We start from the raw sequence: 23,114 nt of genomic DNA, 5'->3' as shown, positions 1-23,114 counted from the left end.
TCTATGTTTTTTGTTAAAATTTTTTTTATTAATCACAATCAGTAAGTGGAAATACGAGTATTTGAACTCGATGCAACTGCTGCATCTAATCATCACATCCATGTGTCATGATAATTTTCAGTCTACTGCTGCTAACTCAGTTACTGTATGTATAGCGCTCGTGTACTGTGTAACCTCTAAAAATGCGGTAGAATTTGCTGATAGGAATACCGATATCTTCGTACAGTTGCACTGCTGTCGCATGTAAGCCTTTACTATCCTTTACCAGAAGTCGACATGCAATAACTCGTGCATTGGGCACTAATTGGGCTACCGCCCTATCAGATCTACTTGATTTGATTATACGGGAGCTTGTATGAGTTGACTTTCATTGATCGGAAAAATTCAAATTTACGGTCACGTTCTTAATAATATTTACTGATAAATTTGATTTTCAAAAGTATGTAAGGTAGCTTGGCGACAAAAAATTAAAACCGACGAGAAACCTTTTCAAACTTTCGGAAAATCGTTTTTATTCGCTACGATTATTCATAATTTATTTAGTTATTGTTTTATGTTCTTTGAATCGGCTGTGATACTGTGTACCGGGTTATTTCCGTGATGTGCCCCACAGGGACTCCTAATTACAGGCAAATCAAGGTACAAGTCCACTCTGAGCAGTTGCGCTGCTCTTTTGTTAGCACGCGGCTGATATCGCCGCGAAACTCGAGGCCGCTCGGAGTAAATGTGTACCCTGATTTGTGTATAATCAGGGATGTCTAGGGGGCTAGCGTACCAATAATTTGTATTGTTTTTCGGTGATTTTCATTTTCAACATCATTTTCTCTGGTTTTTCATGTAGCCATACCATTCTTTCTTCGGTGCAGTCTTGTTCTGTAAAAATTCATGAATTTGAATCGGTACAGTAAAAGAATTTCAATTCTATTCTCAGATATGGTGTTTTTTTTTTTCGTACGGTAACCGGTAATCAAATTTAAAACGCCCAACTCCTAATTCTGTTTCCTATATTTTGCATTTAATGGTAGAGCAAACAAACTGAGTCAACGATTCTGACTTAAGTGAATTAATTGATTCTTACTGTGTCATTTTGATTGGCAAATTCCTAATCTTCCATTCATGAAGTAAATCTATTTCTAATCAACTTAACCTTCCTTTAGCCGATAATATTATCCCTTGTTAATCAGAATTCGAAAATATTCGCTGTTCTACGGAATTGTAACAATGCAAATTTGTAAAGATTACTTCAATCATACGCTGCATCATTTTCTGCAGGTTGACAAACTGCAATCTCATTTGCTCGGTAGCATCGATCGGTTCCAGCGCAGTAGCTTCGTCTTTCGATTTATCTTCTTCTAATTTTGGTACTACCTGGTTATAAGTCTTTTGACAAAAGGTTTGAAACGCACACTCGAGCTCAAAACTAGCATCAAGTTCGTCCTCGACTAATTGCCGTAACTCCTCTTCGGCTTGCATAACCTGACATTTGATATTGCTCAAATTTTTTTCCAGATTTGTCACGACATTGAACAAACGTTGCTCTATCTCTGGAATAAGCACTCTGCCTTCGTCGTCGTAAACTTCGTTGTCTGTCAGGTGCCGAATGTTCTGCTGCTTTCGAAGCTCTAATTTCGCACTTTCCATCTCATTTTTCATTCGCTTGTGCTGCAAAACTAAGTCCATCAGTACTTCTTGGCCAGCCTTTCTGGCCGCCTCCTTCTCCTTCAGTTTATTCTTCAGTTTCATTGCACTGTCATCTTCCTTGAGATAGCATTCGAATGCCTCATCTCTCTGCGGCGTCTATTAGGCAGGAAGATTTCTTTTTATCAAAAGTATTCTCTGACTGTGAGTACCAACCAGTACGTGATATCAGTCGTGGTTTGGTTCGGGTACCGTTTAATCTCTATTTTCGGCGACAAGGGCATCCGTCATAATTCAGTATCTACGTGATGTATCACTATCCGTTTCCATTAACGTTATTACTCAGACAGCCAAAACGTACCGAATATCTCCAAGATGATGTTTAGAAAATGTCTTGACATCTTTCGGATGTAAGGATATTATTTCGAGATGAAAAACGGGTCGGAAGACATCTTCTAAACGTCTTTTTGGCAAGTTCAAGTTTTCTGCTGACTCGATAAATGGCAATTTATGTGATCGTATATCTCGCTGCCCTTCAGAAACATAGCTTGGACTTATCAAGTCTACTAAATGGACAAACAACAGCACCAATTCATCATATTTTAAGTACAGTAACTCAACCGTCTAATTACTTTTGAAACTACTGATGATCCCACCGGCCTGGAACAAGGCATAATCTCCATATCACATGGTTCCCCATATCTCTGAATCTTCATTAATTTCACCACAGGTCCAAACGCAGGGATTACCCGTCCTGGCCCGATCGTTATTCCTGTTTCAACGATCAAATTGATTAGAAAATGATCCATCTAAGGCAGGGATAGCCAACTTGATGAAGCCCGAGATCTACTGTTCACTGTCCAGACTGAGTGCGATCTACCAATCTCAAATGTTTACCAGTCACGAAGGGAAAGGATGATTTAAGTCAAGTAATATTTGTTTGATTTCACTAAACTCTATTGTCAAATGCGGCGAACATAATACTTACTCAATTCAACGAAATATTTTCGCCGGACGAAATAGTTGTGGCAACTTAATATAGAATTGAATGAAGCATTTGAATGATCATCCTGACCATCAATTTATTCAAAATGAGTTTCTTGTGATAATGTGAATTTCGTATAAAGAAAATGTGTGATTGAAATGACAAAAAATTTTATTGAACGCACCTCAATCGTTTGATTTTAAAAATATGAAATTGTTCTACCAAAACTAATTAAGCTTGTTCTAATTTATGTTCTGTTGAGTCAATAGTTCAATGGTCGAAGCGGGTAATGAAATTTGTTGCTATAAAAATCTTTTGCATTGACTGAACATTAGAATTATTATCGCGCACAAAACGTATTCATCGAACCATATCATTTATAATTCTGTTGACTCCAAATTTTGTGGGATTTACTCGATATTAATCGGGTAAAACCCGAAAACTTGTTCACGTATAATCTATATGCAGAATTAAAAACTGACGATCCGACAGTAATTTTTGTTCATTTGTCGTCAATATCAATTTCGATGATACGAAACTTGGTATTATGCTTTGTTCGTTTGTAACACTACCTATATTGCGTATCGCATCGCTATCGACCATCCGTGGTCTAAGATATAATAGTTTGCCAAAAGAAATGTTAAAATTTAGTTTTCTTGAACACTGGTCAATGGTCCCAAATCACTGCTAATAAGTTATATAATAATTGTGCTGTTATTTCTTAATGATAAAACAGTTGGTCCGTCTGAATCAATATTTAGAAAAAGAGAAGAAGCCGTTAAAAAAACTGCCGTCAACATTATTTACGCAAATGATGGTAAACTTGATCAGATAAAAATAATACCAGAATCAGAATAATAGTTCAGTCGTTTCGAACGTTCTAATTTTGAAAAGTTTTCTCAAATCGTCGGTATTTTATTTTTATCATTCTAATTGTCTCAGAATCATGTCTATTGCGTAATAAGGAGGTTCCTTCATTCAAGTTATTCGCGCAAATAACATTACTGAAAGTTTATTGAGCGATTTTTTCTATCTTCCCAACTTTTGTTTCAGACGGTCCATTAATTAACCTTTTGCGGTAGTAGCTTTGCCGGCGAATCTGACTAATCTACGTTGTATACCTTGATCCTCTATTTCGCCAACTTTGTCAATCACAGTCTCATCTTCGCCAACTGAAGATGACGATGTCACCTTCGATAAACGTTCCCCAGTAGATTTCTTACGTCGTATTCTCCCAGTACCACTCGTTAGTACAATCTAACAATCAGATCATCAATTTATTTAATATCAGTGATAATTAGCCAGACAGATTAGCAGGCGTGATCCATTTGCAGTTGATAATCTAATGCAAGCAACATAAATTAATGTGCAACCATCTTCTAGATAACAAATTGTACGAGAATACGTCTAAATGACGTACATCTTATGACTCACAAGGGGAGCACATGCATATGGGGTGACCGATGCTGATAAAATTTGAACTGGTGAAGCGAGATCCGAGTTTCACCTGTAGTTCAAATTTTATCAAGAACGGTCACCCCGGATACATGTACCCCCCCTGTCAGTTTTCGACGTCAAATTGGCGTCTTGTGTCTTAAAGACATCTTGTAGACTCGAACTTATTTTAGTTTCACGCTATCTGGCACGTATTTGGAATAGTTGAAACATTTCAATCACCTTGGACGGTTTAGTCAGTGACAAGGTGGAACCCTTTATATCTTTTGCAGCCAAATCGTAAGCATCTCGCGCTGCTTGCTCCAAGGCTACTTTGTGGTCTGCTTCAAGCCTGCAAACGTAGTGATTTTTTTGCTATTAAATGATGTGAATTTTCAAAGGGTAATTGGACATTGCTATCACCAACTTTGCAAACAACTCCTTGAACGTCTTAAGCAATATTTGAGACTGCGACAAACTCAAAAGCATCAAATCGTCCAAGCCACCCTTTAGGAAGTCAATGGCATCCTGTTCGATTTGCTTTGCTCTCGCCGTCGACACGTTCCCCAATGGCTCCTGATGAAGGAGCATATTGTTCACGGCCAACTCCTTTCTCAAGCGAGCAATGTTCTCTCGCAACGTCCCCACCTCGATGTCAGATTCTGGCATAACATCGTACCGGATCTTCTTTGGTTTCAACTTCTTCACGTTGCTGGCAAATCTCAACGTTGATAATGTCAAAATTAGATCTTCGTCGGTTACACGGATGTGTGCGATGAAACTGTTCATAATTGGACAAAAACTTTTAAGTTCGATGAATTTCACCTGCGGTGTAGATATAAGACTGATTACCGCAATAAAGAGCTTAGTTCGAATGCGTGACCCAAATATTTGAGCAAGTTGCTACTGTGCCGAGGGATGTTGGATCTGTTCGGGTTCCGCAAAGCGAGAATAAACTGTTCCAATTTTGCCTTGTCCAAATTTGCGTTGCAAATTTGCTCGGCTGATTTACGGCAACCCGAATTTCCAACAGAATCGAAACCGGCCATATCGACGATGTGAATCTGCAAAAATTTTTCTGATTACTCCTGACAGTTACGTCGTGCGACTCATCCCCCATTATCTTACTCTCGAATGTGTCGCCACTGCCCACGATGTAATCAAACTGGTGTTCGACACGTGAAATGTAAGGATGCTCGTGCCCTGATGGGACGCATCGTACGTTTCTCCTTGTTCGATTGACTTGCGTGCTTCGCCTTCGAATATTTTCTTCAGAGTTTCATCTTCACTGTTCACGGGTACTGAAGTAACGTTCTGAATAAATTATGAAGTACTTTTAGACACGTTTCGGGTGAAATAGTCAATACTCCGAAAGAGCTCAACAGCGGTTAAACCTTCAAGGCCTCACGGATATTAAATTTTGCTCGGCCGTTTTTTCCGACCAGCAAATCCTTTACTTGATTTTTGTATATTTCTACGTAGCTCATGCGATATTCGATTGCATCGGAATATTTCCTATTCCGTTTCTCTTCAAGCATATCTGATAACATCCGTGCAATAATGCCTCTGTGCTGAAAAAATTAACATGCACGAATAAATTAAGGAATCTGAGAAAGCAACAAGGCATTACGGTATGTATGATTTTCAGATCACTTTAAACTTATGTTTTTTACTTCATAATTGTTTCTCAATCCAGCAGTTGTGAAGCTTTTTCCAGTGCCGGTTTGTCCGTAACTTACGAGAACGCTATTAGCCCCATCTAAAATGCTTAAGCGATGGAAAATTTTAACATGGTATTTATTCGTTACTGCAAATGAACGAGTATTCACTTTTTCAGCAAGTCTTTGGTGACGCTTTCATAAACTTCTTCTTGTGAGCAGTTGTAGAAGACTCGATCCGTTGCAAACCGCCAATAAACCGGGCTTTTGGATTTCACTACTCTGTCATACTTGATATCTTGCGAACAGCGTACGTACATGTCCTGTCAAAGTATTCATTTATTAAATACGTCGGCACTGAAGTTACATGGACAAGTAAATAAATCCCGATTCTACAGCTTTTACTGTCTGACCGATCGAATCACCTTAGCAGTACTGTAGATATGACGACAAGATTGCATTTTTTATAATCCTCCTCACTCACCTTTCCGTTGTCATCAAGCTTCAGAAGAGATTCACAAATTTTCGTAAGAGGTAAAATTCTTACGAAAATTTTAACGTTTTTTACTTGTGCAGCTTCTTCCTCATCCATCATTTGATATCGTTATTACCTTAATTTCAGAGACTTATCTACTATGCATACATACACAATGGTACCAAATGAAAAAATAATTGCATGCAAAATACCCGAAATGCTTGAAATATTTTAAGTATCATTTAACCGCCGCAATTCAAAAATTGCAATTTCTTCAGTTTTCGGAAATTAAACATAATTGCAAGGTTAACTCAATTATTTCACATTATACCGTGAAGTAAGTATCGAATAACTTAATCGCAACATTGAAAACGGCCTCCTGGTTCTTTGCTTAATTTACTCGCTTGCTTTTACTCGGATTGGCAACTCCGCATGCACACCTGTACTCATATTCAACTCAATTCTCCAAGCAGGCGTCAAGTAAGGCTGGAACCGCTGGAACATACCGGACCTAAACGTGGAAACATGCCACTTCGGCGCCTACAGATAGGCAATACCGGAATACTATTTCGTTCGTGAGATGGAAAATTGTAACTCCGGCTGCCTATCTACAGGCGCCGTGGTGACGTATTTCCTCTATACGCCGCCGCACAGCGCGTGCGCTTGGAAATTGTTTGGCGTGCGTGATTCTCGCGTGCAGTTGACGGAGTGAATTTGTGGCTGTTGCACGTGTACAGAAATTTGTTGGTTATTCATGAGAAATTTATACGGTTTTTGGTATTCTACAAATTGTAAGTAAGTATTCTTACCTTCTGAGCTCTATCTAAACAAACAGATAATTTTTTCAATGCCCACTACGCGGGCTTATTGTACTGTAAAGTTAGGTTATGTTACACTTGTAATTTCTGAGGCTATTCCTTTTTTGCAATAATATGTGATAATATTATGGGCAATTTTCAACTCAACAATGCGATCTAAACATACCTTTTGTGACTTTGTTTAAACAAAGAGATTGTGCTCCTTAGATTTCGACGCGTCGGCATTATTAACCTCTGTAGGCTCTTATTCTCCGTTTCTTTCAGCTTTTACTTTTAATAACAATCGTGATTAGATTCATGATTATAAATATCATATCCTCGGCATTATATATTTCGTCTCGTACCGAAATAATTATTTTAGTTACATCGGAAAATGGGTCCTATGTGATGATTGTAATAAAGTATCTTCTTACCGTCACGACTAATATTAATTTTATTTCCAGATTTAATTCACAATCATGGTGAAAGTAAAGAATAAGAAGCGTAATTTGGCTGAAACGACAGCCAAAAAACGTGACCAAAGTAAGAAGAAATCGTTGAATGCATTTGAGGTTCATATAAATAAAGAAAAACACAAGGTCTTGGGTCGGAAGAATAAGGCGGATCGTGGACTGCCTGGCGTTGCACGTGCAAAGGCAATAAACAAACGTAAAAATACTCTGCTCCACGAGTACAAAGTGAAGGACAAAAGTAATACGTTTGTAGACAGACGTATCGGTGAAAAAAATTCTGCCATGACCCAGGAAGATAAAGTGATGGCTAGGTTTGCTGCTGAGAAAATGAAGGCACACAAAAAAAAGAATATCTTTAATTTGAACGACGAGGAGCTACTCACGCACAGAGGTCAAACTTTGGCAGAAATTGAAAAATATGACGACCCAAGAAGTGATGACGACGAGTATAGCGATGAAGAAAATAAAACGGGAAAATTGGACAAAGACTTTGTAAGCGAAGCTCACTTCGGTGGTGGCCTTCTATCAAAATCTGACTCGTCGATGTCTAGGAAAGATTTAATAGAACAGTTGATAGCAGAGTCAAAGAAACGCAAAGCCGAAAAGCAAAAGGTACGGGAACAAACCTTGGACTTGACTGATAAACTTGATAGCGAATGGAAAGACCTTTTGCCTATCGTGAATGCTTCGAAAAAACGTGTAGAAGAACCCTATGAGAAAACAAAGGTCGACGATTATGATATCGCACTTAGAGAATTGAAATTTGAAGCCAGAGGCACGCCATCCGACAGACTTAAGTCTGAAGAAGAAATTGCCAAAGAAGAAAAAGAGAAACTTGAAACGTTGGAGGCTGACAGACTGGCAAGAATGAAAGGCTCTGCTGGAAATGCAGACAATGCAGCGAAGCACAAATCAGCCGATGATCTGGACGATGGATTTGTTGTAGAGGATATAAACGAAGAAGCACTTACTTATGGTGAAGATGGAGTAGTAAATGGTATCAGTAAAGAGAAAGATGATGAGAACCTTGAGGATAACAATGAAAATAAAAGTGTCGAGGAAAGCGAGAGCAGAGAGTCCTCCGAAGATGAAAATACAATGTCAGAAGACTTGATTAACGATTTAGCACATGTTCAAACGCTTGAGGAGAAACTAAAAACAGATACAGAACTTGTGCCTAATAATGGAAATCAAATACAGCACAAATCTAAAGACCCTTATGACAATATTCCAGTTCTGAAGATATCTGATGATAATGAAGTTACTAAAGCTAAGGTTAATAAGCATCAAAGAATTTCTGATGATGCTGATCTCTTAAAGAAAAATGACAACCGAGCAGCAACGAGTACAAAGATCTCGAAATCTCCGATTACTGCTGAATCATCAGGCAATGGTGTTGAGGATAAAAGTTCGGAATCCGACATTGAATCTGAAGCAGAGGAAAACTCAGATGACAATGATTCAGATGAGGACAACTTGTCTGATTTGAAAATGGATGAATCCTCAAGCGAAGAGGATACGCCATTGTTGATGAAAAATGTCAACTTCTCAACAAATGTAACCCAAAAAGTAATGCCATATTCGAAACCAACTTCTACTCCACTAAAATCAATACTGAAAACTGTAAATAATGAATCGAGTAAAGTAGAAAAACTCTCCGCAGAAGAAAGAACTGCACTAATCATAGCAGATCTTTTAAAAAGAAAAGAAATGATGGAAAAAGCTCGCGAAGAATTGCCTTACACCTATGCAGCACCAGAGAGCATCGAAGAATTGCAAAAACTGTTGCAGCATCAAAATGCCGATTATCAATCAGTTATTGTAGAAAGAATAATTAAATGCAATCATCAATCGCTGGCAGAAAGTAACAAAGAAAAATTAGCCAAGCTGTTTGCATATTTACTTCAACATGTGAATGAATGTATGATGAATGCTGAGGACAGAGATATAGGCAATTCTTTTCAAATATTCGATAGGTGTGTATTAAATGAATCTAGTGGTATCAAACTTATAAAATACAGTTTAAAGAAGAAGTAATTCTGTATTTTGAGAACATGCATTTTTAATATAAATTTCGTAATGTTATAGACTGTGTCCACATCTCTATGATCTTACGCATGCGCTTCCAGGAAATGCTAAAACATGCATTCAGGAGATAATGAAAGAGAAACACGATACTTTCGAACTACACCAAAAGAAATATCCTGACCTAGACACTGTAAGCGATGAATGTCAAGCAAAAAATACGTATTTTACAAGTATTAAGTGTCATTCTAATATTTCTTCATTATGTACGTGTTTTTCAGCTGATTCTCTTCAAACTGGTGTCTCTTCTATTTCCAACTTCTGACTACAGGCATCCGGTTGTTACTCCAGCTATAGTATTTATGTCTGAAATATTAACGAGATGTCATGTCAGAAGTAGAAGTGACATTTCAAAAGGGCTATTCATCTGCACCCTTGTTTTGGAGGTAATAACACCCTTTATTTTTATTCCTTTCCTCTACACAGGATGTTGGTGAACTCTCAGATCACAGAAGAGTAAACCATTGAAATGATGGTTTGAAAATTTTTTAAAGCAATCTACACTCCATTTTAATAAATGATGCATGTGATTTGCTTTTCATTTTCAGTACACTTTATTATCGAAACGATTTTCGCCATCAGTGATCAACTTTTTACGGGGAGTCATACATATGAGTACACCAAAGCCCTCTGTTCAAGTAATAAAAACAATTCCGCCGTTTAAATGTATAGGAGAATTGAGTAATCTGTTGGTCGTAGACACGGATCAGACAAAATTCAAAATCAATCCAGAATCAAATCTTATGCTGGCAACTGATTTGAATGAAAACGAAATCGATGACAATTTCAAGATCAGAACATTTGTAACTGCGGTGAATTTAGTCTCTGAGTTTAAAACTCAACTCGAAGAACTAGACGCAGCTTATCCAATATTTGAACCCATCATTAAACTTTTAAGCATAAATAAAATGAGTAATTATCCAGAAAATGTGAAACAGCGTGTCAGGTGCATTCTGAAAGATTTGAATACTTTGAAGGATAAAAAATTGGAATATATTACTCGTGAGAAAAAGAAACCAAAAGCTTTGAGGCTATATGAACCAAGGATAGAGACTGTGTAAGTACTTGAATCACGAATCACTTTTTATTATTCATTTCTCCTAAAAAAGGCTTTATTCTTATTTTTTTACGTGTCGAAAATGTTACGTACTTTCACAGATATGACGGAAGAAGACATAAACCAATGTCCAAAGAGAAAGCAGAGAGAGAAAAATTGTTGCACAAGTACAAAAGAGAAGTCAAAGGTGCAATACGAGAAGTCAGACGGGATACAGCGTTCTTGGCAAAAGTACAGATCAAACAACAAATTAAAAGGTGTGTTACCCAAACTGATTTTGAAACAAAAAAAAAAGGAAAGCTGCATAAAATTTCCTACTATCTAGGTGAATTAATAATATCAATATCTAATACATCTCTAACCAATCGTATGAATTTTTCAGTGACCAAGATCGTAAACGAAAAGTTAAGGAAATTTTCGGCGATGCAGCACTTCAGCAGGGTGAGCTTAACAAAATTAAGAGGTCCAAATGAGGCTAATATGATTATTATTAGCTACAGGTATGGATTTATAGACGTGTCTACTACTATTCCTGAATGGAAAAACTACGGTACACAATTTTGGTACCATTGTATTTATTGAAACTTGTACATATAGTATAATAGAAGAAGCACTGTTTTATAACTAAATTTCAAATAAACAACAAAATTCGAAATATCATCCGATAATTCGCACAACCATAATCTAAACATTGTATGTAATCTTGAGCTGAAATTATTTGCGGTGTAAGAATAAACACCGTTTAATTACCAGATAATTATCTGAAGGAATATTTGTAAATAACGTTCGACTATGATTGGTGGTGACAAGACAAATCGATTCAGCTCCTCATTTTTTGAATAGGGTTCGCGAATGTTTAAAAATTGTCAATATCCCACCTATTGTAAAAATCACTGGTAAATGCTTACAATATATTCGTTGATTCAGACCTTCACTTCGCAACATAGAAAGCTGACGGTGGTAACAATTTGAATTCGTTCTCTTTATTACAATCTTCGTCTTGTGGTTTACTTTCAAACGAGATTTCGTCACCTAAATTCCTAAAATATGTAGGATTTTCTATTAGATACGTTTTTATTGAATCTGAATCTGATTTTGAACCATCAGGGGAAAGTGAATATGAAATTTCGTTAGAGCTCGTTATTTTTCTAGCTAAAACTTCACTAGCATTCAACCTCAACTTGCGAAACCTCATTAGATTATCCATCGAAAATTTCTGATCATTTCTTGATTTGCTTCTCAATTCAAACTGATTCGGAATCAATTGACCTGACAAGTGTTTGTACCCTTGGTTATTATCATTCAATCGAGAAGATAACACCCTTGTTTTTAATTTTGCGTCTTTGACAAAATATTCAGTCTTTGGGGTACGATCTCTCGGTATTTCTACCTTGCTGACGATAACTGGAATTTTATCGGAACAATGTCCAATGCCGAAACGTAATTTAATCTCGTCTTTCATAAAATCAGGTATCACAAAACGGGGAATAAAGTTACACGCATATATATTATCATTGTGTTTTGATTGCAGTATAGGTGTGTAACTTTCAAGATCGTTTCGACTGGTAGTTACTTGTGATTTAGTCTGAGATTTACAGAAAACAGTTTTATTCCACTTGTTGAAATACTTTCTCAACAATTCAAATTCGTGAGCGGAATTCATCGCAACATTATTTAAGTGTGTTTCATATCTTAATTCTGTGCTACTGAGAAAGAATTTAATCAAGTGTTGCAGACCCTCTTTAATAATTAATTTCTTGTGATACTCTCTGGCGTTATATATCTCTTGTTTCTCTGTTAAACGAACTTCAGTATAATATTTCCATACGATGAAATACTTGTAACTGATTTTCATTTCGTAAATTTTATCAGCCCACCTCTGATTCAGATGATTTTTCATCAGAGTTCCATATCTGATGTACCAAATGTTTAAACACTTTTTCAAGATGAAAACATTAATAATGTTGTTCAAATTGGTCTGGTGTTGACGCTTTGTTTTATGATTAAACAGAAACTTTTTCCATAAACAAAAGTATTTTCGTTTTAAATGAGATTGGTGGAATTCATGAGCATGAAACAGTTTACACTTTTCTTTTAGAAGCAACAATCTAGCCACTCTCCAGTGTTGAAAATATATTGTTTTAGCAATGAATTCAATTTTTTCTACTCTATCTTCCAAATAAGACAAACGAATTTTTTTGCTTCTTCTATAATTTACGTAGTGTTTCAAATGATCAAACGTTTTCGAGTATATCTTTTTTTGATAGTAAGATCTAGACACCGATCTTTTCCTGAAACTAGATTTTTTATGATTTACATATAGTTTCCATTGTAAAATCAATTTCAGTTTCAACTTGTTTTGTGCCCTTCGATTATATTCCTCAACTTTCTTATTCAATTCTTTCACCCGAAGACAATGCTCCCGCCAGTTTCCAAATACTCTATTTACAAGATTCTTTTTATAAAAGTTGTTGACCGTTTCTATCTTCTCCCGTTTTACTTTTTTTCTCTCTATATTCTAAAAACACAAGAATTTATTACCAATAAATCATTAGAAATCAGACATGAATTCCGGTTCCAACAATATTTGCTTCATCATCCCGTTTTCATTGAATTTACAAAGTCACGTCAGACATCAGATTTACAATCTCCTTCAAACGTTGGACAGAAATCGTTGGATGTATTTGTATGAATTTACAACACGTTTTACAATCCATTCAGAAAACAATTACCTACCATTGATAGCATTTTAAAAGTTTTCCGCTGCAGCATTTCTAAATAATACTCGTTTGCTTCGTTCAATAAATTTTGCACCCGAATATTTTCATTGCAAAAATTAATCCAGGCAGTAAAACACTTGCCGACTATTTTCTTCTCATAATGTAGACTTGACATCAGATACTTTGCTTTCATAGATATTCTGTTATTATAAGATCTTATCCATCGTGAAATAGCATTCTGCAGTAAGGAGTCTTTAAAAAATTGGAGAGCCTGTGAAAAAAAATCAAAATATTATTTGATACAAAACGATAGAATTATTCCGCTTGAACAAAAATGTCAAATACTTTTTCTTCCAATAAGATGATTCGTCTTTTTTTATTGTAGGTCTTTTTCCACGTGTTCAAGAATTGCTTGCAGTAAAACGTTCTACACAAATCGAAAGCCTTTGCATTCAATGACTTTATTTTCTGTTGAAATATCTTATATTCGATCCACTTCGCTAGACATTTTCCAATAATATGCCGCTTGTAGAAAGACTTTGCCATTAAAATCTTATCCCTTAACTCGAAATCATTTTTTTCATCGATCATGATCGTCCATTTATTCCATACATTTAAAATCAACAATCTTTTGTAAAACAGCTTCAACTTTTGCATCGCCAATTTGGTATTTTTGCAACAGGTAACGTTGTTCGATAAAGCGTCTAAAATTTTTTGTTTCAATCTCATTGTGTAAAAAAAGTTTGCTTTGTGCTTCAGGGTTCTCCCTTGTAATTTGTGACGTACATAACGTCTCCATGTTTTTAACAATTTACGCTTGAGCATATCATCGTGAAATTTAGCTGCTACCATCATGCGTTGCTTTTCAATAATTTGTAATGTGGTCCTGAGAAGAATATGTTACATAAATTATTGACGTTTATACAATAACCAATATTTTTACATGAAATAATTGAAATCATGCGTAATTCTCGTTTCCAAAGAAAATTCTTGCTCAATTACTTATTCTTCCAGAATTGCACCACCATTTTTAATAAATTGTCTTCGTACAGGTCTATGCAAATCTGAACGATTTCCCGTTTTGTACATTTATAACAAACGTACTTCCGCCAACGTGCAAAATAAAATCCGCTCACTTTGTATGTATAATAATTCTCTGCCTTGGATCTGAGACTTCTCTCATTTTTCTGGAAGTTGAAATATTGGCTGAACTCTCCCAATTAGGCAAACCTTGCTTTAGGAACTACAAGATCGCTCATCATTGAATGAATTAATTTGGACAGAATTCGTCAATTGTGCAATATAAACAAAAATAATAGGTGAGATTCAACATAAACTACACAAGCATTACATATACTTTGAAAAATGAAGGTGAAGAATTTTCTGATCAGTGTTTTGTAAACGTCATCCCGAAAACCAACAGTTGAGAGAACAGCACAATCAAGGTACGTAAATCAATGATAAAACATTCATCCACCTGTTGAAATACATACGATCTCCATCTTCTCATGTATTTTCGCATGAAAATAGATCTTCCAATTAAAATGGATTTCATTTCGAGTAAACTCTGCTTTATTTGCTCGTGAAAATAATCCGATAGTTTCAGTAATAACAGCAAAGTGTACATCGAGTAGTATAATTCTATTGCGTTGTATCGTATAATCTTAAAATTTTTCCTTTTCTTTGCTATTGTTTTCCAACTAGACATTGTAGTTTTTAATAATCGTTCCTCGTAATTCCATCTTACGATATCTTTCTGTTTCTTAATCATCTTCGCCCTCACGGCGTAAGAGAGCCATTCACTGAATGTTTTCTTAGTTAATTTTCCCTTGTAAAAGACGTCGGCTTTATATATTAATCTGTGAATTTGTTTCACCTCGAACCAATGCGCCTTGAGTTTTTCGAAAGATCTTCGTAACATCTTCATACCGTAATATCGTCTGCACTCCGAGGGATGATATTTTCCAAAAACTTTACGTAAATAAATGTGTCCGTACTTCCTAGCGATAATCTTTTCCCTTATCGTCAATATTTTCAGCTTAATCAAATATTTCGGTAGCTTTGGCTTCAGTTTTCTACCACCATAGGTTGCGACATATTTTTCCGGTGCATAATAAATTATCGTTGTCATCTTAGCGAATGATGCTATTTTTCATCTGCAGATCTGCTTGTACCTGTATTTATTATTCAACCAACGCTTCAACCACGTCTAAACTCCGTCGTTCGTTAGTTCAACTTCTTCGTTTTAATGTCACAATGACACAAATATATTCTCTCAATATGCGACTAGAGTATTGTTCATTCACGAGCTGATTGCATTTAAGTTCACGTTTTCGTTTTCAAAATAAATAACACACTGTTGATATTTTGAAAACTGAGACGCACGGTTCTCGCGAGTTTTAAATTCGGAAACCCGCGACGATCGCGACGAAGTATCGAGACGTCAATGCGATCGAATTCACAAACTCGAAGTGGTACAATCTGCGTGTGAATTTCATATATTGCTTAGTTCAATTCATCATCACTCGCCCTGGCCAAGGAGCCAAAGTACCAACCTTACTCAGAGAAATAATCATATCTTCTGAAATGACGAAACTTGGACACTTGTTTTCTCTGAGAAGATCACGAAATTTAGAGTGAACTTGGTTCATAATTATTATCTTGCACTTTGAGAACTTGAGGCTTTACATTTTTATCGTGAGTAAGCAAATAAGAGCTGCAACGTACGCCGATGCTGTCAGGTGAAAAACTCCTTCACTTTTATCCTTATAATCTTTATTTACATACATCATAAAGTCTTTGAACCTACGTCTTCAATTTTGCTGTTACCATCAAGAATTAACTGACAAAATTAACCTTGAACTATCTCCAAGAAAACGTACCAAAAAAAACTGCACCATAAAGTAAATGAAGTAACCTCACTTTTTCCTCAACACACTGAAGTGTATGTTAATTTTTTCTTCTACCTTTCAACGAAAAACCGCAAATTTTGATCCGCTAAATTTATTGGGATTAAATAACTTAAAAATTTCAAACTCTATGTAGACAACATCAAATTTTCAAAGTAAAAGTGACATTTCCTTGTAGCTAAAAGTGACGTCCAATAAACTTTATAAATTATTATATAAGTATTTGGTTGGATCAACACACAAAGCAAAGAAAAATATACCTCGAACCTTGTCATGTGATAACAATTATTGTAACGTAAAAAAGTTGCTCCCACTTTACGTGATGTCAATCTTGTGGAATCGAATCAGACAATTGTTACGTTACCTACTGCAACTGTGCACTGTCGAATAGCTAATACGATTATTCTTACGAAATATTGTAAGGCTGATTACAGTTTTCCCAATATTTCATTTTTGTGTAAGCTTTTGTTTTTGATTATCCAATCAAAAGTCAATAATTGATTATGATAACCACGAGCATGGTTAACCTTCAGAGGGCCAGCATTTTTCGCTTGAAATTCAATATTTTTCAGAGGTGTGATTTATGTACATAGATAGTTAACAAATCTAGTGGAATTTTCAAGTTATCTGCTGAATCCTAAAAGAGCCAGGCCAGTCCTCTAAAGGGCAAATGTGTTTCCAATTTTACCTGATCAAAGTTACAAGTCACAAGAAAAATTGATCACTTCTACTTCAGCACGTACTGTAAACAATTGTAAATAACTATGTGAATGCATCGATAACTCATGCTAAAATGATTCTCTCAAGCATATTTAGCTACGATACTTTTCCAGTTTTCAACACCAGTGAACAAGGCTTGATTGTCCTGAGCTTTTTTAATGGAACTTCCACAGTGTTCAAAATCTGTTATCTCATGAAAAATTAACATTTATTTTATTTCTCTAGGGCCAGCAATGCTAAGCATATTCTGAAAATAATCGTCTCGTTTATCACAATGTCTGATACTACCAGTCAATCCTCATCAGAGTTTGGCTTGGACAGCCAAGGCAGAGTGATTAGAGTTGACCCCGATCAAAGTCAGCCGATACTAAGACTTCCCAGTGTTGAGGAAACTTTACAAAGACTTGGAAATACTTTTAATTCTGGTCAATCGACAGCGGAACATTATAGCGGTAAGACATGATAGAGGGCTCGATAACAATATTTTACTCCTGTAGCTTTAATGAGAGTCAAGTTGTTCTGTTTATTACTATGCATTTTTTAGAATTATACTTGAAATTTCATTTTATTAACTGCTTACCTAATGAAGTTGGCATAAATCTACTATTGAATTTCAAATGTTGTTATTACCAAATACTACTTATTTACAAAATAGAAACATCAGATTCACTATGGAGAGGATCATCTCCCGAAGATGATACATCTAGAAACACATTACCAAATCTCACAGACACTGAACTATCTGTAGATGTTGCCGACGGATCATCAACCCCTAATGAAACATCAGAAACTGCAACAGCATTAACTTCAGAAGAAGAGTAAGACATGTTTTCATAATGTACGATACATTTTTTTTGAATGTCAGTGTCACAGTTTCATTTGGTAGATAATCATTTCAGGTAAAAGAAACTTTATACTGAAATCGTTATATATAAGAAAAATGTATAATTTTAGTAGAAAGTATTGTTGGGTTTGCTTTGCAACCGATGAAGATGACGCCACTGCATCATGGGTCAAGCCGTGTCATTGTAGAGGAACAACAAAATGGGTCCATCAAGGCTGTATACAACGCTGGGTTGATGTCAAGCAGAAAGGAAGAGCAGGCGAAGACGTTTCATGTCCGCAATGCAACACAGAGTATATCATCATATATCCAGACATGGGTAACGAAGTCATTTTAATACATCAAGAGCGTTTGAAAAGTTATAAATTGTTGAATGGAAACACAGGAGAATATCCTAGTACCTGTTGATATAACTATGTTTTACAGGTCCTTTGGTTGTTATGTTGGATACAATGGATAGCGTGATATTCCGCGTTTGTCCATTTATAGCAGCTGGTATAGTTGTCGGCTCAATTTACTGGACTGCTGTTACTTACGGTGCTGTTACTGTGATGCAAGTGGTTGGTCATAAAGATGGATTAACTATGATGGAGCAGGCAGATCCCCTTGTCTTGCTGGTCGGCTTGCCTACAATACCAATTATGCTGGTTCTTGGAAAAATGCTCAGGTGGGAAGATCAGGCTTTGAGTTTATTGAGAAGACACGCTTCCAAAGTGCCAATCCTCAGACACTTTTTGCCAAGCAGGTGCGTAGAAATCAATTCTGATTGTTTATGTTTTAATTTATTTTTTTTCAATCCGGAGTTGTGATGTACTCATTTTTTTTTTTTTTATCCAATATTCAGCTACATTGAGGATGAAAGACTGCAATCATCCGACGTCCCACCAATGAGTGATCCAGTATCTGCAACTAGAGTATTGTGTGGTGCACTTCTGCTTCCTACGATTGCTAGTATTTGCGGCAAAATCTTTTTTGAAAGCGTAAATTCTAATTTCCAGAGAACCTTGTTGGTATGCGTCCATTGCAATTTACTTGAGAATTTTTTCTTTGCTGTTTACCTGTAGGAACGTTTAGCTCATGAATAAATCTGTTGCAGGGCGGAATGGCGTTTATAACAATCAAAGGCGCGTTTAAAATATATCATAAACAACAGCAGTACGTTCGCCAATGTCAGAGACGAATTATGGATTACACGGACAGCAATATTGCATTATATCGAAGACATCAAAATGGCGAAAGTACAATCAGCTAAACTTTGACAATGAGCGAAGCCGTTCGATATACAATAACGAAGTTTTAAATGAAGCTTAGAAGCTTTCGTGTATGACTTGAGAGAGTGACAACAGAATTTACTGGGCTAATTGTAAGGGGGTGTTGAAGCGCCGTCCAAGTAAGCAAATCGTATTTTATACCCTTTTTCCCTCGAGTAATAAAATCGTTTCAAACTTTGGGAAATGATAGCGTCTGTAACCATGCTTGTGTAAATCATGGAGAAAGGTTCAGAAAATTGGCGGAAACACGATAAATATATTTACAGTCAACTCTCGCTCCCATACTTTTTTTATTTTTCCACAACTTTTCCGAATTTTTCTTACTGATCGCTAAGTTTGATTATGAAGTTGTTCATTTGCCGAAATTAGACACGATTTTATCGTTCCGGACAGGAAAACCGTGTGAAATACGTTTTGTTATCCTTGTTGAACGCTTGCAAAAAAGCATGTCAGGATACTGTCGGACACATTTAATTAGGCCTATCTCATCACCACTCTGAAATAAAAATTATATGTACGCTAAAGCAAAAGAAACAGAAGAAAACAATGGTAATTAGTAGAAAGAAAGTAGGGAATGGAGTTTCATGTAAGACACAAAAAAAGTTTAAAAGCCTAAATTCTTTTTGAGCATTCTTCGTACTTTCATGACCGTGTAAAATGAAAAATGCCGGATAAAGATTGACACATTGCGTATGCATATTAGATTGGATACAGATTTCACATCTATCTTACTTCTGAGATCTGTATCTGAATATTAACGATGACACGATAATGACAAGTTGCATGCTGATATTATTTGAAGCTGCATAGAAAATTGACAAAATTGTATAAAACGCTTCCGAACTCGTTATTAAAATCGTAACTCCAGAACGCGGTATGATAGTTTTGGTATGCTTTTACAAAAAAAGTGAGGTTTAAAAGTGAATTGTACATTCTTTCTGCCAGACGAAGCTTTCACAAAAACTAAGTCATTTGTTCAAGGCATCTCGTATGTTCAAATCAACGATATAACGATATTCGTTCGGAATTACAATCTCATGAATGATTTTTTTTCGTATTTTACTTATGGATTTAAGATCCAAAGTGTCGGGAAAGGTTTGACATAATAAATATATTTTGTAAACGAATTTTATTTTATTAAATACTTGATTTAATGATCGTGTAGATAAGGCATAAAATAAATATTACATCCGAATACCCTACACTCTTTTTATTCGCTGCTGGGAATAATTTGAAAATGAGTAATCACCAGTTAAACCAACAAGTCACCAAAACTCTACTACTAATATGGGTGTATAAAATTATATTAAAAAGAGAATAACAATTTTCTAAAAATTAGCTTAGACAAGGTTCAGGAACCATGTTGCCAAAATTTTTACTTATGATATGTCATATTTATATAGTACTTATCAAACAATTCAAGAATATTTTTTTCCGTTTTAATACTGTACAAACTAAAGAGTATCAACTAGTTAAGTACACGTCATTTATAGAATCATTTGTACGTTTAAACCTAATAGTATTGGTCCTTAAGTACTTTTGATTGCAATCACCCATTAATCATTGAACATAGTTATTGCTTTGGCTAACGCAACGACTTAGTTTTATTCACATTAATCAACTTAACAAGGTTAAAAGTGATGAAAATTATTTATCCATAGTTAAAATTATACATCTTAATGACTTCCTCAATCTAATATCGGCATGTATACAATTGAGTTGCAAAAACTACTCATTAGGAAGTATGTGAAAACAGATGCAGCCATTCTATAAAACAATTTGACACTAATTGTATCTCTTCGTTTTATGCTATGTTTCGAATCGCTACATAATCAAACGGTATCTGTTACTTAGATACATTTGTTTTATACTATGCATCAATTAAACTGAAAAATTTTATTGTGCAATTGGTATCATTACACGTTAAATTCACCACATACAATACATTTCTTTTGGTGTGATATTTAAAAAGTTAGAGTAGAAGAAAATCAAATTCACTCAGTCCACGTACACAAGGACAGATATGATTCGATTTCCAAATTAACACTGGCCAGTAACTTTACACTATTTGTCCAAATACTTCAATAATGTACTACATAATTTGAGTCTTTTTATAATCATATTGATGCCATTTTTCTTCAGTTTTACTTTGATTTTTAGTCAATGATTACAAGAATTTCTATATTTAAAACTAATATCGTATGGTAAGCGATATAAGAGTCAGTCTAAACTGCTTCTGGCTTCTAGAGATACAAGTAATGAAACTAAACTGAGATATTCCACACTGTTGTTAATCAATTCAGTTATTGAATATCAAGGCAACAAAGCAATTTTAGATCCAAAACTTACATTCATATGTATTATTTTTTTTTTTTTTTTGAATCACCTTATCAGAGAGACAGATTCTAGACATGCTAATACATTATGGAGCAAAAGTTCTGAACTCAACGTCATGATTGAAACTGTATAAAAAAGGTTAAATTCATCGACTTTCTGCTTCAAGAGAATGGCAGAGAATTCTCAATTTATTCAGAATTATAAAAACTTTGGTTGGAAGAGCTAGTTAAAATAGAGTTTCTAATAAACTAGGTAAGAGAACAGAGTGTGAAAGATGTAAATTCTATCTTCAAAACTTCAATCTTGCGATAGTCAACATAGATTTGAAACATAAAGAAATCCATCTTAAACAATTTACCACAATTATCACAACACTGAAATCACCTTAGTTGAGGTCCCAAGTATTCTAAACTTATAGAAAAAAAATCTGGCGGACTTTCGCTGGGTACTAACTGCACCTTCTCTGACTTTTCTCCAGATTCTGTTGATCTGATACTTCCAGTTATTCTGAAAAATGTACATGGACGCATATTTCCATATTCTTCACCGTCATACGGCGGGCTCAATATATCCAAAAACGCAGCAGGACCGTCGATGCAAGAGATTTGATGAAGATTTTTCTCTCTAGGTGTCAAGACACATGCGTCATCTGTGTCTTTGACCAACATTCCTGGATGCTTAATCGCGGTATAACCAGTGTTCGGTTCCCTTATATGATCTCCGCTGATTTCAAGCGTAAAGCTGTCTATCTTCACAGTCCCAGCGATGACCTGTGTGTGTGAAAGAGAAATTAATTTAACTCTATAGAAAAATGATATAAGTTTTCCTTGATCGGAGACAAATATTTCTAGCTGCTCTCTGTTCATAACTCTTATTCAAATTTTGAGCACGTGTATAAATAGAACAAATTCCAACTTTGAAAATTTGTGGCAAATTGTAGTAGAGACTGCTGACATTCGCGGTTTTTATACTTATAAGAAAGAAAGAATTATCGTACCTTCAGCAAGCCGTGCATTCCTGGGTGATCATGCATTGGCATTGTTACACCTTGCTTCAATATAAATATCGCGATGGTAATGTCTTGATTTTCGAATATGTCAACAACGCACATGGGCGCTGACTGCATTTGAACAGATTCCAAAACATCACGATCCAATCTTACGTCAGCAGCTGTTACTTTGTTCATTAAACTCCGTAGTAGTTCAAAATTCTTTTGACAAAGTCTGTATCCCATGGAGTTACGACCTGCGAAAGTTTTCAACGCTTGTTTCCACAGTATCTCCATTCTTGACGCCATTTCTTGATCGATCAACTATTTTATTGTATACTTTCGTTTTCGTCTCTTATTTATTTATTTGTTTATCCACACGAGACTCCCAGTCGAGTTCCAGCGCCGCGGATCTTACGTTACGAATTTATTTTTTAGATAACCAAACGTACATCTGCGTCATAGATTTTAACTACATGTGAATACAACTCTCTTGGAATGCTCTTGAAACACCTTTATAGATGCTAGACTATTGAGTAACCACATTCTATCGAAGAGAGCCATCAGCCAGGCTCATGGGGATTGGTTTTCCACAAAAATTGAATGGTAACTTATCGACATCCCGATTGTAGTTACGGGTCGGTTACCGACATGCCTATACCGTTTAATATTAGTTTCAAAAATCTGTTTCGTGTCAGAGGGCGCTGGTATAACCGACCTAGC

General features: G+C 35.7%; 6 protein-coding genes across 16 annotated transcripts; 2 read left to right on the top strand and 4 right to left on the bottom strand.

The window, feature by feature from the left end:
• Nucleotides 1–204: 204 nt before the first annotated feature.
• On the bottom strand, nucleotides 205–15,534 carry LOC124300125 (uncharacterized). 2 transcript variants are annotated; one of them, XM_046753832.1, is made up of 5 exons: nucleotides 15,527–15,534; nucleotides 8,418–8,426; nucleotides 2,271–2,342; nucleotides 1,243–1,797; nucleotides 205–873 (listed from the first exon to the last, which is right to left on the bottom strand). In XM_046753832.1, exons 3-5 carry the CDS (start codon nucleotides 2,319–2,321, stop codon nucleotides 817–819), a joined length of 663 nt encoding a protein of 220 aa, XP_046609788.1. In that variant the 5' UTR covers nucleotides 2,322–2,342; nucleotides 8,418–8,426; nucleotides 15,527–15,534; the 3' UTR covers nucleotides 205–816. The 2 variants fall into 2 exon arrangements, with proteins under 2 accessions (XP_046609788.1, XP_046609781.1); XM_046753825.1 differs by having other exon boundaries at nucleotides 866–1,797.
• Nucleotides 3,689–6,307, bottom strand: LOC124310251 (kinesin-like protein KIF6). The gene is made up of 6 exons (XM_046774063.1): nucleotides 6,200–6,307; nucleotides 5,186–5,371; nucleotides 4,910–5,121; nucleotides 4,485–4,838; nucleotides 4,301–4,409; nucleotides 3,689–3,880 (listed from the first exon to the last, which is right to left on the bottom strand). Exons 1-6 carry the CDS (start codon nucleotides 6,305–6,307, stop codon nucleotides 3,689–3,691), a joined length of 1,161 nt encoding a protein of 386 aa, XP_046630019.1.
• Nucleotides 6,853–11,262, top strand: LOC124300024 (nucleolar protein 14). 2 transcript variants are annotated; one of them, XM_046753638.1, is made up of 7 exons: nucleotides 6,853–6,981; nucleotides 7,452–9,436; nucleotides 9,549–9,678; nucleotides 9,767–9,931; nucleotides 10,094–10,602; nucleotides 10,704–10,859; nucleotides 10,985–11,262. In XM_046753638.1, exons 2-7 carry the CDS (start codon nucleotides 7,467–7,469, stop codon nucleotides 11,073–11,075), a joined length of 3,021 nt encoding a protein of 1,006 aa, XP_046609594.1. In that variant the 5' UTR covers nucleotides 6,853–6,981; nucleotides 7,452–7,466; the 3' UTR covers nucleotides 11,076–11,262. The 2 variants fall into 2 exon arrangements, with proteins under 2 accessions (XP_046609594.1, XP_046609585.1); XM_046753629.1 differs by having other exon boundaries at nucleotides 6,861–6,985.
• On the bottom strand, nucleotides 11,451–15,517 carry LOC124300005 (protein SFI1 homolog). 3 transcript variants are annotated; one of them, XM_046753602.1, is made up of 5 exons: nucleotides 14,800–15,517; nucleotides 14,325–14,509; nucleotides 13,668–14,208; nucleotides 13,339–13,593; nucleotides 11,451–13,120 (listed from the first exon to the last, which is right to left on the bottom strand). In XM_046753602.1, exons 1-5 carry the CDS (start codon nucleotides 15,451–15,453, stop codon nucleotides 11,534–11,536), a joined length of 3,222 nt encoding a protein of 1,073 aa, XP_046609558.1. In that variant the 5' UTR covers nucleotides 15,454–15,517; the 3' UTR covers nucleotides 11,451–11,533. The 3 variants fall into 3 exon arrangements, with proteins under 3 accessions (XP_046609558.1, XP_046609563.1, XP_046609572.1); XM_046753607.1 differs by having other exon boundaries at nucleotides 14,816–15,517; XM_046753616.1 differs by lacking the exon at nucleotides 14,800–15,517 and having other exon boundaries at nucleotides 14,459–14,507.
• On the top strand, nucleotides 14,649–20,268 carry LOC124300065 (E3 ubiquitin-protein ligase MARCHF5-like). Of its 7 annotated transcripts, none has more exons than XM_046753741.1 (7): nucleotides 14,649–14,767; nucleotides 17,177–17,403; nucleotides 17,607–17,769; nucleotides 17,906–18,114; nucleotides 18,222–18,540; nucleotides 18,640–18,805; nucleotides 18,892–20,268. In XM_046753741.1, exons 2-7 carry the CDS (start codon nucleotides 17,226–17,228, stop codon nucleotides 19,045–19,047), a joined length of 1,191 nt encoding a protein of 396 aa, XP_046609697.1. In that variant the 5' UTR covers nucleotides 14,649–14,767; nucleotides 17,177–17,225; the 3' UTR covers nucleotides 19,048–20,268. The 7 variants fall into 7 exon arrangements, with proteins under 7 accessions (XP_046609697.1, XP_046609724.1, XP_046609715.1 ...); XM_046753768.1 differs by lacking the exon at nucleotides 14,649–14,767 and adding an exon at nucleotides 15,803–16,063 and having other exon boundaries at nucleotides 17,700–17,769; XM_046753759.1 differs by lacking the exon at nucleotides 14,649–14,767 and adding an exon at nucleotides 15,803–16,063 and having other exon boundaries at nucleotides 17,909–18,114.
• On the bottom strand, nucleotides 19,372–22,934 carry LOC124300119 (2-aminoethanethiol dioxygenase). Its single transcript, XM_046753811.1, has 2 exons — nucleotides 22,401–22,934; nucleotides 19,372–22,173 (listed from the first exon to the last, which is right to left on the bottom strand). Exons 1-2 carry the CDS (start codon nucleotides 22,698–22,700, stop codon nucleotides 21,784–21,786), a joined length of 690 nt encoding a protein of 229 aa, XP_046609767.1. The 5' UTR covers nucleotides 22,701–22,934; the 3' UTR covers nucleotides 19,372–21,783.
• Nucleotides 22,935–23,114: the final 180 nt, after the last annotated feature.

Source organism: Neodiprion virginianus, chromosome 1 (genome assembly GCF_021901495.1).
Source record: "Neodiprion virginianus isolate iyNeoVirg1 chromosome 1, iyNeoVirg1.1, whole genome shotgun sequence".
In the NCBI taxonomy this organism is placed as follows: Eukaryota; Metazoa; Arthropoda; class Insecta; order Hymenoptera; family Diprionidae; genus Neodiprion; species Neodiprion virginianus.
The sequence above is the reverse complement of the archived record's forward strand: the minus strand, read 5'-3'. Positions and strand labels throughout refer to the sequence as shown.